Below are 17,142 nucleotides of genomic sequence, written 5' to 3' on the forward strand. Positions count from 1 at the left end.
GGGTGCGGGCGACGAGGCAAACGGCGGCAACTCCAACGTCGCAGCGTCGGCGCCCGCACCTCTTCACACATCACAACTTAATTTATATTCGCGGTATCACAGAACGTTACGCATGCGCAGCCGCAAGCGGGCGGGTCGCTACGACACCATGATGTGGGGTGCGGACAGTAGCACGGCTAGCGTGGCAATGATTGTGAACAGGGTAAAGATAATAAGGCACAGTCTGTCCACGACCATGGCTGCGAATTTCCAGTCGCGCGAAATGTCCGCATCTTCGTCTGACTTGCGCATCTGGAACAAGTGGTATTATTATAGTATATATTACTGTAATATTATATAATAAGGAATTAAAAAATATTTCATGAACATATACCTGATCTGTGATGACTCGAAGCTCTTTAAGAATGAGAGAGAGCTCGTAGTCGACACCGAAGCAGCTATGCGCCGCTAGACCCGCGCCATTTTCTTCGCCACTCCTATGAAAATATTATTTTGTAACTTTCTAAAAATCTGTGCAGTCTAATCTACAGGTTCGGCCAAGGAACATAGGGAGCTACGGGAATAATGCTGATTTGTTTCATAGAATAGACCCAAGACCCAGAGTAGAAATTTGATTGACATGTGAAATAATGTGAATATAGATGAATTTTATAGATGAATTTTATTGATGTTTTTCAAGCTGTTCGGGCCGGGTTTAACTGCGGAACGTTCGAGGCGGGGGTGTAATATTGTAACCGTGCTATTTACGGCGAGTAGTGTTCGTGTAGATCGTCGAGGGACCTGTAGTATCGGCAGCAAGGCGGCTGCTGCGCGTGGGTATGTCGAAAGTCGTCGTCGATGTCGAGCACGTTAGCTAGTAGCGATTTCGAAGAACGCTCGCGCAATTCCAGGTCCGGAGGAGGAGGCGCGCGAGCGGGTGGTGGCGTGGTCGCGTCACCTGGTCGTGACATACGAAGGATCCAAGGCAGCCAGTACAGGAATACACATCGGATCTACATGATTGGAATTAACATCAGTTATGTCAAAATACTAATAATGGTATATAATAAAATGCTAAAATAATAATATATAATATAATGTAACATACAAGTTTCAAAATGTATTTATTTGACAAAATTTGAGGTACTAAAGTTATATACAAACCCAGTCGCTCATCACGTGTGTATCAGCATGACGGTGGTGATAATTAAGAATAAGGATCGTGGATACGACCGAAGAAGCCACCATGAACATAATACAATTGAAATATGTGCCCAACAGTGGAACAGCATCTGATGTCGCTGGCATTGTTTCTGCTACCATGTTCAGAAACACGGTCAAGGAAAGCAGAATTGTAACACCTGTTGATATTGAGTACTTTAAATTACGCACTGTACTTCACAATTGCATGTAATTACCTAGTTATAAATGAACCTTACCTAACGATAGTTTTTCTCCGGAGTCTGGTGGTAAAGTGAAACCCAGTAAGGCCATTGAGGCAATGAGCACGCATGGTACGATTAGATTGAAAAAGTAGTATAATGTTTTTCGCCGAATTACCACTGCAAATGTAATATCAATGTACGGCTCGGGACAACAATTATAATAAATCTCGTTACGCTTGCCTGGTACTCCTGTGTAAAAAATGTATTCATTAAATTATATAATTATATTATTGCTTGTGGTTAATTTCATTATTCCTATATTATAATCAAGCATACCTATAAGTTCCCATTCTCCGTTTGTAACAAAACTACTTATATCACCACCCCCTTCGTCCTGTAGTTGTAGATCAAGCTAAAATAAGTATAGAATGTGAGATTGCAGTAGTATTTTTTATATATATTACTACAACAGACACTTATTTGTTTGCTTACTAGTCTATACAAATAAATAAAATTGGAGTGTCTGTTTGTAATATTAAAATAACCACTTTTTGCTAAATGTATATAGATATATGTAGACACAGTACATATACCAATATAACATTTTTTACAATTTTTGTCTGTCTGTCTGTCTGTGTGTTCCGGCTAATCTCTGGAACGGCTGGACCGATTTTGAAGGGACTTTCACTGGCAGATAGCTGATGTAATAAGGCGTAACTTAGACTACTTATATTTTAGTTTTTTTTTTTTTTTTTTCTAACTCAACAACATTTTTTTTTCAAATTCCAATCGGACGAAGTCGCGTGCATAGCTATAAAATTCTATATATATATATATGCATCGCTATCTTTAAAATTTGAAAGTACTAAAGATACTGATAAAGAACAGAAGTGAAAAACCTTATAATAAATACCATTTATTTAAAAGAGTTTTTAAAGGTTTTAAAGTTTAATGCACAATGTGTATACATAAAAAATAAGAACATTTTTTGTTGTAAAAAAATATATATGTATATAAAATTAAAGGCCGTTAATACTGTAAACCCTTTTAAATAAATTAGGTTAAAATAAAAATGGAGTTTTAAGTTCTTATAATCATTAGGATATAGAAAATAATTTTCCGTCACAATTAATATAAAATAATTGTCAGTCAGCAGTCAGTCAGTCAGTTTGCTAGCAATCGAAATCGATCCACCCAGTAAGAAGTTATGATATAACGAGAATCTGGAATGAAAATGAAATGTAAAAATCATCGTATCGAGAACCTCCTTCTTTTTTTAAGTCGGTTAAAAAAGCGAAATAGTATTATTTGCTAGGCCGATCGAACTATAGTTACTAAAGTGCCTTAATTAAACAGTTTTCTATAAAATTTATTTATTTCTTATTAATTTTATTTGCTTGCAAACGAAAACATACAGACTTCAATCTACATCATTAAGTAATACAACGTAGGTAGTCGAGAAAATCGAAAATTAGATACACACTATTAGGGATAACTCAAATCAAATCTATGGGTAAAACACATGAGTTCACGTTATTTTTGGCGTAAACTTGTGGAGGCCTATGTCCAGCAGTGGACTGTATCGGCTGTAATAAAAAAATGAAAAAATAGGGATAACTCAAAAAGTTCTTATTAGATCTCGATTAAATTTAATTGGGATCACATGACTAGTACTTGTATGTCGTCTTTAAAAAAAAGAATCACCAAAACCGGTTCACCCAGTAAAAAGTTATGAGGTTAGCACTAATAATAAAAAATACAGACGAATTAAGAACCTCCTCTTTTATCGAAGTGGTTAATATCGTTATATTTATTAATAAACTAATCATAAAAATTTAAGACTATTATTACCAACTATTTCCTGTTTAGTATATTGATCTTAAAATAGTTCTTACTTGATAACCATCATATGTCCAGCTTCCAAATTTCATTTCACATCTTTGATCGTCGAAAGGAAACCAGGTGATATCTATCTTACAAGTACTTTTAAATATTCCAGGTGGTACGTAAAGACAAGAGCCGTTGTTTCGCACCACTACGTTGGTTGGGTAAGTACTGTCGAAGCCTTCATCTGCACTATTGTATTAAAAAATATGACTTTATGAAAATTTGCTTATAATATATATATTAATTCTATAATTTCTTTATATAATTTATTTCATTATTCAAAGGCGTATAAAATTTAATTTGTTATTTTTTATATTAATAAAATTATTATTTATTTTATACTTTTCAAATAAATTTGTTGTGTCTATTTATAATACACATTTTTCAGATTTTAATTACAATCAAAAAACCAAATTAATACACAGCATAAGATATGTGAAGACATACTCAAAAAAAAAAAAAACATAAGCGTTTAAGTTACGAAATATTAATGTTAATTAACATTTAACACAATGTCCGAGTTATCATTAATTGGATAGTCATTAAAGGCTTACATTACATATCGGAGTTAACTATTATTAATAATAATAAATTAAATTACTAATTTACGTGTTTATAATTTTTATTTTTTATAATTAGGTAGTTTAGTTTGGTATTATAGTTACCTGTTGTACATTAGAACGTCTGGTTTCCATAACCTATGTGGCGGAACTCTCAAATCCTTGACCCCGCCGAAGTCAGAAGTGTTCCATCTTAAGTTCATGTCATTCCATTCCTGAAGAAAGCAAACTTGGTCAAGTTCGTTTAAAGTAATAATTTTTAAATTATTTAATGTTTTATATTTTTATTATTTTTAGTGTAGTTTATTAATATGATTTTATTTATGTAACGCGTTTTTGGTCAAATACTTACTAGTTTAAGCCAGATATTAGTTATAAGTAGCTGGTTCTTTTCATCCTGTGAAAGACGATTTAATTAGAAGATTTTAAGATTTTTACATTATTTTATATATATCTATCCTTCGTTTACATGGCGAAAGAGGCCTATGCCCCAACAGAGGTTGAATGCGCATGCGCATGCGCAAATATCAATACTTTTTTAATTATTACTTGCAAGTAAAACAAGAAGCAAACTATGTACTTGTACTATGACCACATTTCACGATCAAAAAAATTATTAAAATTAAATAAATTCGTAATCAAACATTTTATGTTTGACTACGAATTTTTTTTGTGTTTAGGAAATATATATACCACGTCTATGATCTGCATGAGCGTGAGGCCGAAGGAGAGCTGGAGCGGGTCACTCTCGTTAACCACGGGCCGCTCTAGCACGTTGTAGTGGTCCAAAAGATGGTGTAGCAGCCGCTTCTCGTGGTAGCCACAGCAAGCCTCTGTAAATTAATAAAATGCTAGAACCTAGAAGTTTACATACTCTCTAAAATAGAAAGATTTTTGAAGAAGGAAGTGTAGATAAGCACAAGTTAAAATTAAAATAGGCAAACATCTTTTCATATGTATATGTAATATAACTTTTATAAGACACCTTTAAATTTTTTTGGAGTGTAATCGATAATTTTGTAGTTAAATAAAATTCAATGTCATTCCCCGGGCGCAACTCATAAATGGGCCAAATGGTCCGCACAAAAAAAATTGCTACGTATAATATTATATGGTTATAAAATGGGGGAGGAGGACGCTGAAACGTATTGTGCCCCGGGTGCGAGTTAAGCTCGCTACGCCACTGGTCCGTAAAGTATTTGTCGAGATGAACATGGACTTTTGTTATACTTCGGTCGTTGATTTAAATTGGGTAAAAGGAAGAACATAGTTTAAACATTTTGTTCTGCGAAAAGTAAAAAAATATAAAGAGAAAGTTTTGAGACATTCCGAAGTAGACAACTTTAAAAATATTGTAATAAGTAGCTCCAGTCGAAGACGTTTGTGCAACTAAATTAGATTAAATATAGCAAAAATTGCTTATTAACTTGCAAAGAAAGAAATACACAAAAGTCGATTTCGAATATTCGTGTGCAAAACAAATCAGAATATTTGAAGTTACGTCACATAAGCACATAATTATGTCATGAAAATTAGTTAGGAAAAAAAATGGCTCATTTGGCACTATTGAAAGCCAGTAACCCTAAAGAAGAAGAAAAAAAACCTTTAATTTACACAGTGATGTGATTATAATCTGGTCTAAAATTCGGCTTAAGAAATAAATTTCATTTTCATTTAGGGAATAAATTCATATGTGGGGTCATATCGGTCTTGTGAGAAAAAATCCTAGTCTTTTAAGATAGTTTTGCGTAAACCTTCTGACAGCAGGAAAAACACGATTTATGCTGAACTATCTTACCGGAGTAGGACGTATATTAAGACGATAAAGCTAGGCAACCATATACTAAATTAACTGTTTAATAAGGCAATCTAATAATCTATTAAAAATCTATCTAATTAAATTAGAAATAAAATAACCTTTCATTTCATACATATGATACTAATAAATAACAGATGAGGGTATATTATCTACGTTAACGTTTTCGTTTGTACATCATCATCATCATCATTTAAGCCTACCACAGTCCACTGCTGGACATAGGCCTCCACAAGTTCACGCCAAAAAATGGCGTGAACTCATGTGTTTTGCCCATAGTCAATACGCTGGGCAGGCGGGTTGGTGACCCCAGGGCTGGCTTGGTCGTACCGAAGACGTTGCTGCCCGTCTTTGGTGCATTTCATTGTATTTTAAAGTCAGCAGTTGGATCTCGTTTGTACGTTGCAACCCATTAGTTAAGAATGAAGGAAAATAGCCAAACCTATTTTTTCACTTCAATGGAGTATATTGTCTCAGCTTACAATATATTTCAATAAGCATTTTAATAATTAACGTTGTTTGAGCGCGATTTCATTAGGCAACCTATCATATATGTATAGATATATGTATTATATTTCATATCATCTTCTTGGATCATTATTATTAAACACATGGAGGAATATATACCTAACTCAGATCTCGAACTTAGCGTGTTAACTCCAAGGTACGCCTTGTACTTGAGCATTCTTGCGAACGCTGTAATAGTTGTTACGTTTAACAGACAATAAACGCTCTTCAGATTGCCGCCAATAAAATTCCACGACTAAAAAGCACATTCTTTTGTGAGGAATTTTCTCCACTTATGTTTCAACGGGCAGAAATCTTTAACGGGTTTTCGGTACTCGACAGAGCGTTTGTAGGCGGGCTGAAAGGTACTAGCAGTGGGTGTAGAAAACTCCACAGAGAATAGATGAAATGTTAAATTAATTTTAATATTATCTGAGAATATGTTGTAATTAATGCTTTATTTGTATTTTTAAATATATATATATAATATCATGATATTATTGTCGAAAATCAATGAACATAATTTTCCAACTTTTAGATTTTAAGCGACTTTCTATTGAGGCGATATTCAGTGCTACTTGGTATATGAAATTCCTTAAAGTATTTAAGTTAGATTTTAATAAATTATATTATATGTGCTGTGTGGCTACGGCACTAAAGAATTTAGCCACCCCCTCTCTTCCCGTGGGTGTCGTAAGAGGCGACTAAGGGATAACAAGGTTCCACAACCATCTTGGAACTTAAAAAGCCGACCGATGGCGGGATAACCATCCAACTGCTGGCTTTGAAATACACAGGCCGAAAACGGGCAGCAGCGTCTTCGGTGCGACAAAGCCAGTACTGCGGTCACCAACCCGCCTGCCCAGCGTGGTGACTATGGGCAAAACACATGATATCACGTTATTTTTGACGTAAACTTGTGGAGGCCTATGTCCAGCAGTGGACTGTATAGGCTGTAATGATGATGATGATATTTTATACGGATAATATAGGTATATATCAATAAAGAAATTTTTTATGTATATAAGCAGTGAGAGTATCGCCCTAATTATTTTGAATTTTTTATTTACTTCTAGTTTAAAACAATAAAATAAATATGTATTTATTAATAAGTGTGGAGCTTAAAATATATGTAAATCCATCAGAAAACCTTGTTAAAATTTTATTCCAGGTCACAACAACATATCTAATACTAACGAATGACGATAACAACATATTAATACTAATTAGTTAATTACATTAAACAAAACGAAAAGTTTCGCTTTTAAATGATTTTTTTTGTGTTACAAATCTACTAAATACTTCATGACTTTAATATTATCAAGCATGACAGAGTTTAAATGTAATATTAATTTAAAATTGAGCAGAAATCAATAGTTATGAAGCAGGAAAGTTTTACATATATATCTAGTAAGTATTTTTTGTCAATATAATTTTCAGGGCAAAAACATTCTAAATTAAGACATACCTAAATAGTTCTCACGGTAAAAGCTTTCTATTCGTGAAGAAGCTAAATACATAATTATAATTACTTATATGGACGACATTTTTATACGATAAAAAATGATAAAGACGAAACTAAGAACGAAGAACGAAGAACTAATGCTAATGATGTATTACTTTAGACGAATTGCTTATTATATACGTATAAAAAAAGCATGTACATTTTTTTTTAATAAAATTGTAAGTTTAATTTAATTTAATAATTTAACATACTTATTATTTTGAAGAATTTTAAGGTCAGGACTTTGTAACAAAAATAATAATATTAGTTGTAATTTTTTACTCATGTTTTTTTTTATATCGTTATGTAGGTATTACAAACATAGTTTAAATAGAATTTTGTAGTTGAATTACAAGGATATGGACATAAGATAGTATCTGAGGCGGGGTCGAGTAGCGCAGTCTTGAGCTTACCCCTCGGCCAGAGCAGGCCTAGCAGCAGTAGCAGGCCCGCGGGCGCCGCCAGCAGCGAGCGGCGCGCCCGGCCGGCCATGTCAGCGCCGCGAGCCCGCGCCGCGCGCCGCCGCGCCGCCGCGCCGCGCCATCGTCCGCCCGAGCCCCGATCCGCGACACCCGCGACACCGGCCCCCGCCTCCCTTCGCCGCACTCCCTCCCCTCTATTCCGATCCGTCGAATATGATCAGCTTAAAAATTAATTCTTTTGTGGTTTTCATAAATTAAATTGTTTTTCAGGACCGCTCGCCGACGGCCACGCGTGCCGTCCGATCCTCGAGCATCGCCGACTACGCCGCCGCTTGGTCTGTCGAGTTAGATTGTGTTTTTAAGCATTGTTGTTTAGCGGAGTGCGGCCGACCGTGGGGCAGCGGAGCCGCCGGTGTGCGGACTGGCGGAGGCGCCGCAGACGCGCAGTCGCATTACCGCGCCGCCGCCCATTCACGCGCTGCGCGCCACGCACCCGACGCCCGCCCGCCCTGAGCCGCCTCGTGCAGCCGCAGCCCAAAAGCCTGCACGCTTGTTCCAACTTTCCTTTCGACCTATGTAATTATGTAAATGTTGTTACTTTTGGTAAGCTGTCTTTTTATTTTGAGGTTTCTAGATCCAAGTAAAATTACACAAATTTTAGTGTAATGCAAAGCGTTTTTGGCTTGGTATTTTATACTTTTACCATGAGTTAATACTCGAATAATAACGCGATAAAAGTTGATACTACCAAAGGCAACTCTGCTAATTATAGTACTTTATGGCTTTCCAAAGTACACACAACTATATATCTACATAAAAAAATAATGAGCCTATTAGTTAAAATTTTTTAAAAAGTGTAAACAGATATTCCTTTTATGTGATGTTAGTGTAATTTAATTTAAAAAAAAATACGCCCGGCAATCGAGCATGCTATTAAAAAAATGTATATGCTTAAATTATACAATTATAACAGTAAGTACTTATAAGGTACCGGGCGTTTCGACCATCATTAAGATGGATAGTAAAATGAAAATCGTAAACCACATTCATTCCAATCAGCCACGACTTTAATGGGGTTAAGAATGAGATGAGCTTTCGAATTCCGACGATTGCAATTTCAAGTGTTGAATTTTGTGGTTGTGTCGAGCGGAGAATGCGGGGACGCGGCGCGGGGATGCTGCGCCGCTTGCGATCAATGAGGGACACTGCCCTTCCTCGCTGCTCCCGGCCCCCTCATACCCTCACTGCAACCTAGTACCACGAACCGACTTTACTAATTCGCACATTGACTCGAAGGATGCCGTACCGTCGCCGATACCTATTATTGATATAATTTTATCCATACAAGAAAGAAATAGGTATATATAAATATTACTTTTTCTTAAAACAATAGAAATTGTAAAATTAACGTTACTCTTAGAGAACTTATTTCGATTAACGTACGCTGATAATATCATGTCGTATATAATTATATATACCGGTAATCTGTATGACAGCCATTGTTTTTAGGTAACTACTTTTGCTATTGAATTTAATATATATATATATATATATATATATATATATAATCCGGTAATCTATATGACATCCATTGTTTTTAGGTAGCTACTTTTGCTATTGAATTTGTTACACTTGCAGGACTTTCTCATTCAGGAATATTGTTGAGAAGTATTCCATTCCATTCGTTCCATTCTGATGGACAAAAATGAAAAATTGTTTGTTATACAGAAGTATGTAAATACGTACTAAATTTAATTATATATATCAGCTTCGTAGTTTTTTTTTACATTAATTTATACAATTTTCCATCTGTATCAACTTTCACGCTTATTTAATAAGTAAACTACAAAATATTTTTTTCGAGTCTTAAATTATTTTTATGGGATAAATATATATTATGAAGAGTTTTCATTTCACAGATTATTTTTAAGTTAATTGAGAAAATGCGCTACAGTATTTAGAGACATAGTTAATAAATATTTTAAATTAACTTACAAATATATAATTTTGTTTGCTCGCAAACGAAAAAAGCCGACTTCAATTACATTGACAAGTAATACAACGTAGGTAGACGAAAAAATTGTCAAGTAAATACGCATTACTCCAAAAGTTGTAATTAGATCTCGATGAAATTTAAATGTGACCACACGATAATCATCGGCTTTCGATTAAATTAAAAATCATCTCGGTACACCCAGTAAAAAGTTATACGGATTTTCGAGGGTTTATCTCGATTTCTCTAGGATCCCATCGTCAGATCCTGGTTTCCTTATCATGGTACCACACCGGGGATATCTTCTTTCCAACAAAAAAAGAATTATCAAAATCGGTTTATAAACGACGAAGTTATCCCCAACATACATAAACAAAATATATATATATATATATATATATATATATATACGGTCGAATTGAGTAACCTCCTCCTTTTTTGAAGTCGGTAAAAAAAAAGAAGTTGTTTGTAGCATACTCATTTACAAACCATGTTGAAACAAACAAAATCAAAGCTACAAACAAAATCGAAGCTACAAACATTACCGTTATCATCAGCTTCCATCAACGTTAATTTCAGCAATAATTAATTAAATGTGCTTTGAATGAAGAGCAGAACAATGCTATATTTGGATTTCAGAGTTCACGACAGTTCAACACTTATATGGTTTGAATACATTTGGTAAATGATAAATGTGTCTAGAACCAGGAAGATTGAAAAACAGTGAAAGCGATATAGGAGTATGCTGAATGGCGTACTAAGAACAAAGGCGGTTCGTTTGCTAGAAACTGGGTGAAATAAAGAACAACGTATAAGTGAAATGTCAAAAGTAAAGGTTAAATGTTAACGCACAAAGCGTTCTATTTTATTATAGAATATGCGCATGGGCAGGCGAATAACGTAATTTTTAGGATCGTGACGCTCTTATAGTTAATTTTTATGATAATTACTAGCTGCCCGGACAGACTTCGTTCTGTCAATAGTAAATTTTTTTTTGTATTAACACCTTCCGTGGGCCTTAAGGAACATACAAAAAAATAAATTAGCCGAGCCATTCTCGAGTTATGCGCTTAACAACATTCATTTTTATTTATATAGATAGCTTCCGCCCGCAGCTTCGCCCGTGTGGATTTCGGACTTCAAAAATGGAGGAGGTTCTCAATTCGTAGGGATGTTTTTTAATATATGGTGCGTATGCAGGTGGTCCCATTGTCCAGTTAGGATCTGATGATGGGATCCTGGTGAAATCGCAGGAACTTCTTAAATATTATAGGCAAACCTATGACGATTTTGGTATTTTTATGTGTAACTTGTTTGTCTGTTTTTAAAAATACGATGATTAGGTATATCATATCATCGTCGAAACTCCCCAATAATGACTATGTTTCCCTATTACTTCGAGGCCAGTGTATCGACTTGGATAATTCTTATTATGTTTGAAAGAGTAAACATTGCAGCTGGTCCTATAGTAACCAGGTCAGGATGTGGTGATGGGAGCCTAGAGTAATTGAAATAACTCCTCGCATATTATAGACACATCCAGTGTTTTAGGTATAGATAAAGAAGTATATGTGATGACAAAGATATCTACACATTGTTGATGATGAAGCTGTAAGGTAGGCACCGGATATTTAAAAGTGAATACTTTTTACTTGAAACGTTGTGTATAAGGAATATTTCTATTGAAATATTTCCTTATACACAACGTTCATTACTTCTGACGGATTGTTAGTAAACACAAACAGATTATTTTTACATGTCACCCTTGAAAGGGCAACATATAACTGGCCGTGAGAAAAACATTGATCAGTTAAATCTATTCCTGCAACTTTTAAAGTTTGACCTTGTGCCTTATTAATAGTAATACCAAAGGCTAATTTGATTGGAAATTGCAGTCTTTTGAATTGGAAGGGTAATTCGGAGGGAATCATCGGTATTCTGGGAATTAAAACAGTATCACCAGTACCACAGCCAGTTAAAATAGTGCATTCGATTAGAAAGTTTTTTAATTTAACTATTTTGAGTCTCGTGCCATTACACAATTTTGGGGGATTTAAATTTCTAAGTAATATCACTGGTGAACCCACTTTTAATATTAACTTGTGTGGATGAATTCCGGGAGGAACTAAAGAATTCAAAAATTCAGTTGGATAATGTACTGCCTCTGCGGTATCCAAAACTGTATCAACTGAATAGTATATCTGTGATGGTGCTTCAAACTTGGAAATAATTAAATGATTAATTTTATCAACCTGTTCATTAGTAGGTGCCAATATAGCCCTTTCCTTAAACCAACATAAAGTCTTTGTAGTTATATTAGTAATATCGGGATATACGGTCTCAACCAATTCTTCCACATTTTGAACCAAAGCACATAGGTTACTAAGATTGATTTTAACATTTCCGGATTGAAATGCACCATTACCTATTTGAAGTAAGTTATTTGAAAATTGTTTATTGTCTTCACTGGAGGACAAAATTCTCATATTTGTATTAAGTTCACATTTTGTAATATGTGGCCAAAGATAAGATCTTTTGAGTGATGCATTGACTTCGTCAGCTCTAGTCCCCCTTGCTATGACTGGCAAAATTTGACGAAAGTCTCCAGAAAACAAAACGGTGCAGCCACCCATTGGGCAATTTCTGTTGCGTAAATCGCGCATTGTCCTGTCTAATGCCTCAACTGATGCTTTATGGGACATGGAAGCTTCGTCCCAAATAATCAAGCTACAATCCTGCATTAATTTACCTGTTTTACTCTGTTTTGAGATGTTACAAACGCTAGAGACGTCGTCAATGCAAATTTTTAAAGGTAGTTTGAAAGTGGAATGTGCAGTTCGCCCGCCTTTCAAAAGTGTGGCTGCAATACCGGACGACGCCACGGCAAGAGCAATTTTTCTGTCAGACCTTACTTTTGCTAATAATAAATTAATTATAAATGTTTTACCCGTGCCCCCGGGTGCATCTAGAAAGAACATTTTCCCTTCATTACTATTAACTGATGACAATATTTGGTCGTAAACAATTTTTTGTTCTGGATTTAAGCGATGTTCATCTTGAATTGTCTGTAAGAGTTGGGTGTAATCATAGTCAGTCTCTCGTAAATCCTCGATGTTGTTCATTGCATAAAGATTTGAATTTAACGGCAAGTTAAAACCAAAATATTTTATACTTTTACCTGATAGAGATTCGACCTCTTTATTTAATTCATTTAAAGCTTCATCAAAAATATTTTGGTCGTACTCTAAATCATCTGATGACAGTTCTTGTCGTCTGCGTTGCAGTATATCTTCGGACATACTTTCCTGATAGTTTTGCCAAAGAAGATGCGGGTCCGTGATTTGGCAGAACGATATCATAATGGCAAAAAGGCACCTAAGTGATTTTGGTGAACAGCATATGGCTGCTTCAGAGAGCGTACTCTCCCAGTGACTGTCATCTTCGAGGAGGCCCATAGCTTTGCAAGCCCCTTGGAATGTGTCGTAAGTTACACCTTCAAAAGTGCGGAGACTTCTAAACGAAGTAGGGCCTTTTATAACGTGGAGTAACAACCGCAAATGAAAACATTCTGTATTATTAGGGTGTACCACGTACACCCTTCCAAGAGCATCTGTTTTTCTCACGCCAGGGTACCCGAGAACTACCGCCCCCTGCTTTCGTCGTTGGAATTTTTTCGTATTTTGATTCCAGGTATAATAGGCAGGCACCTTGTCGTAGGTCAGAGTTTTTGCGAAGTCGTCCTCTGCACATAATTTGAAAAACGCTGTTAAAGTAGTATCTCTTGGATTATTCACAATGTCATTTACATTATTTTCAGTGAAATACACCCGCTGTCCGTTTTCTAAATGAACAGCGAGGTGTGTGACAGTTGGTGCTCTTTCATGAATATTGAAGGACATAATCCGCCATAGTGCTTCAGAACTACAAATGTAGCGGCCAGATTGAAATTATTCTACTTCATTTGTAGAATGTAAACTAAACGTAGCCTGGTCACTTCCTTTATTGATGTATTTAGTGACATATTTTATTGATTTCACGGAACTGCAAAGTTCTACATTAACATGCGCCTCGAAAATTTTTAATAATAGTTTATTGTAAGGCACTACCCATCTGTTATCAATTTCGTAATTACGAATAGCAGCCTTGCGTCCTCCTTCGTCTGGTGATAATCTTCTATACTTTGGATAGCCATCATCACCAGTTGAAGTTTGACTCTGATATGGTTTTGGGATTTTTTTTGAACATTTTCCCTCATGCATGCATGGCGAGTTAGGGTTTAAAGCTCCACAGGGTCCGTGAATCATGTTCCTTACCACGATGTCATACAATGTTGGGTCTTCGTCTTAGTCTGGTAATTCTGCCGTTATAACTGTGTCAATTTGGTCGGGCCTGATTTTATTTGTCAGCCACAAAAGCAAATGTATATGTGGCAGCCCACGTTTTTGCCACTCCACCGTATACATGTGACAGCGTGTCGGACCAAATACGTTTACCTTATTTATTAAGTGTAATAGTTTTTGTACTTTTAAATGAAACACACGATTTAAAATGTCATATCGGTCTTGAGGTGTTGCGGTGGAATGCAGATTATCTTTTATTTCTTTCCAATTAGGATTACAGGTCATAGTAATGAAGAGGTCAGGTTTCCCGTAATTCCTGACATAGGTCATGGCATCTTGAGTTTTTTCGTGTAAGTATCTTGGTCCGCCAGTAAAAGATGACGGTAATATTACCAGCTGCCCAATATTGTTTGTCGTGTGTTCATTAGAATGTAAAGCATCCTGTAAGTGTATATAATTTTCTGCGCGTAATTGTGTTTGGTTATTTCGTATAAAAGCTAAACGTTCTGATTCTAGTTTAGCATACTGATCTACAACATATTGATTCAGTAACATTCCGTACCTTAGTAAAACATTATAATGATTATGGCGTTCCATTAAACGATAGCAATAATAATTCATACATGAAACTTTCTTCTGTACTCTGTCTCCTGTAGAAGGATTAACTTGGGGAATATCAATTGTGTATCCGTCTTCACCTCGACAAAACATCAATGGATATTGAAGACTGTCATATGAACGATGTAGTTCGGAAATTTTGTGGAGATTTTCGTCGCGGCTTCGAAGAACGATATCCCTTTTGTCAAATTGTTGTCCAGCAATGACAACTGCTACTTCACTGGTAGAAGGAGCATTATACCGTCCACGGTGTTCACCGTCAGGTACCCTGCTTGCATGAATTACTACATTGTAATCTGGGACATCGAGAGAGATACTTTCCATTGCAGTTTTAAAAGATTGTACGTATCTATTATGCAAATGCAACATGTTTTGCAATGACCTGACTATAGAGTTATCAAGTGGTGTTCTTGAATTACTATTACTAATATTACATCGAGTCGTTGCTTGAACTTCAGGATCGGAAATAAAATATATCTGCAAAAACTTATGGTCGTCAGGAACTTGTGGAAGAAGACTTCCTGCAAGGTGGTAAACCTGGCCCTGGACTTTAAATGTTGGCATGAAGCCGTTTTCAACTACTCGTTGACTTTTGAATGAAGTCATCTGGAACGCATTATTATACCGCCGAATATGACGCATAAATTCTGTATGCTTTGGATGACTTTCATCAAGTAGAGAATTTAAAGGTTCAGGTGGAGCACCTATTTCATCTAATTTTACCTTACCATTTGAACAACATAAACCTTTTGACTCATCTTTCCATCTCAGTGCCGAACAGTATTGACAAACAATGGAAGGAGAACCTATACAAACGATACGATAATTTTTATAATCAATTGTTGTACTGTAATTCATTGCCGAGTACTCTTTATTGGACCATCTATTATTATTTTGTGTTCCATTAGTTGGCATATTATTCCTAAAATTTATGTGCCGAATACGATCGTTTTGTAGTCGGAGTTGTCTTCTCTCAAATGTTTCAGTTTCCATTAAAGCATTGTGTCTATCACGATCTAAAGATAAACGTAGGTTACGTTCAGCAGAGGATTCGCGTAGCCTCTGAGAAACATGTCTTTCGCGATCCAACGACAAACGTAAATCACGTTCCGCCGAGGATTCACGCAGTCTTTGCGAAACATACCTTTCACGGTCCAACGACAAACGTACGTTACGTTCAGCAGAGGATTCGCGCAGTCTTTGTGAAACATGTCTTTCACGGTCCAACGACAAACGTACGTTACGTTCAGCAGAGGATTCACGCAGTCTTTGTGAAACATGTCTTTCACGATCTAACGACAAACGTACATCACGTTCCGCCGAGGATTCGCGCAGTCTTTGCGAAACATACCTTTCACGATCCAACGACAAACGTACGTTACGTTCAGCAGAGGATTCGCGCAGTCTTTGTAAAACATGTCTTTCACGGTCCAACGACAAACGTACGTTACGTTCAGCAGAGGATTCACGCAGTTTTTGTGAAACATGTCTTTCACGATCCAACGACAAACGTAAATCACGTTCTGCCGAGGATTCACGCAGTCTTTGCGAAACATACCTTTCACGGTCCAACGACAAACGTACGTTACGTTCAGCAGAGGATTCGCGCAGTCTTTGTGAAACATGTCTTTCACGATCCAACGACAAACGTGCGTTACGTTCCGCAGAAGACTCTCGCAGTCTTTGCGAAATATGTCTTTCACGGTCCAATGATAAACGCAGTTCTCTCTCTTCATTATTTTCACTATTCCGATTCAAACGAAGTCTTTTAGCAGCAGACGTACTGCGTCCTATATTTGGCCTTCTTCTCGGCATGATTATCTACCTAAGTTTAATAAGAAATTGAATAAAGAGGTACTTAATAGAAACAGTTTAATGAATCTAAATAATATTTATTTACAACAACTTCCCTACAACACCCAAGTAACAAAAAAGTAATATACATGAACTTAAAAATAGACTCACGAAAATTATTTACAAAAATCTATTTATAACAACTAAGTACGGAAAAGTAAAGTACTTGGTTATTTAAAAAGTAACGAAAGAACCAAACGAAAAGAAGAAAGTAAACTGAAAGGTTTCTTACACCACCTACTAAGTATGAAAATAATTAATTAAGGAATATACATGA

General features: G+C 35.9%; 4 protein-coding genes across 4 annotated transcripts; 1 reads left to right on the plus strand and 3 right to left on the minus strand.

Moving 5' to 3' along the window:
- Positions 1–138: 138 nt before the first annotated feature.
- Positions 139–8,130, minus strand: LOC123656734 (neuronal acetylcholine receptor subunit alpha-7). Its single transcript, XM_045592397.1, has 11 exons — positions 8,052–8,130; positions 4,505–4,644; positions 4,164–4,208; positions 3,917–4,026; positions 3,260–3,440; positions 1,701–1,776; positions 1,419–1,613; positions 1,144–1,340; positions 748–992; positions 374–476; positions 139–291 (listed from the first exon to the last, which is right to left on the minus strand). Exons 1-11 carry the CDS (start codon positions 8,128–8,130, stop codon positions 139–141), a joined length of 1,524 nt encoding a protein of 507 aa, XP_045448353.1.
- On the plus strand, positions 8,129–9,315 carry LOC123653544 (sterile alpha motif domain-containing protein 1-like). The gene is made up of 4 exons (XM_045589537.1): positions 8,129–8,266; positions 8,331–8,395; positions 8,442–8,636; positions 9,120–9,315. The coding sequence occupies exons 1-4, from the start codon at positions 8,129–8,131 to the stop codon at positions 9,313–9,315; spliced, it is 594 nt and encodes a 197-aa protein (XP_045445493.1).
- A 2,417-nt stretch (positions 9,316–11,732) lies between these two features.
- LOC123653555 (ATP-dependent DNA helicase PIF1-like) lies at positions 11,733–13,952 on the minus strand. Its single transcript, XM_045589549.1, has 2 exons — positions 12,557–13,952; positions 11,733–12,478 (listed from the first exon to the last, which is right to left on the minus strand). Exons 1-2 carry the CDS (start codon positions 13,950–13,952, stop codon positions 11,733–11,735), a joined length of 2,142 nt encoding a protein of 713 aa, XP_045445505.1.
- A 48-nt stretch (positions 13,953–14,000) lies between these two features.
- Positions 14,001–16,826, minus strand: LOC123653563. Its single transcript, XM_045589560.1, has 3 exons — positions 16,661–16,826; positions 14,594–15,817; positions 14,001–14,395 (listed from the first exon to the last, which is right to left on the minus strand). Exons 1-3 carry the CDS (start codon positions 16,824–16,826, stop codon positions 14,001–14,003), a joined length of 1,785 nt encoding a protein of 594 aa, XP_045445516.1.
- Positions 16,827–17,142: the final 316 nt, after the last annotated feature.

This window comes from Melitaea cinxia, chromosome 1 (genome assembly GCF_905220565.1).
Source record: "Melitaea cinxia chromosome 1, ilMelCinx1.1, whole genome shotgun sequence".
Classification (NCBI taxonomy): domain Eukaryota; kingdom Metazoa; phylum Arthropoda; class Insecta; order Lepidoptera; family Nymphalidae; genus Melitaea; species Melitaea cinxia.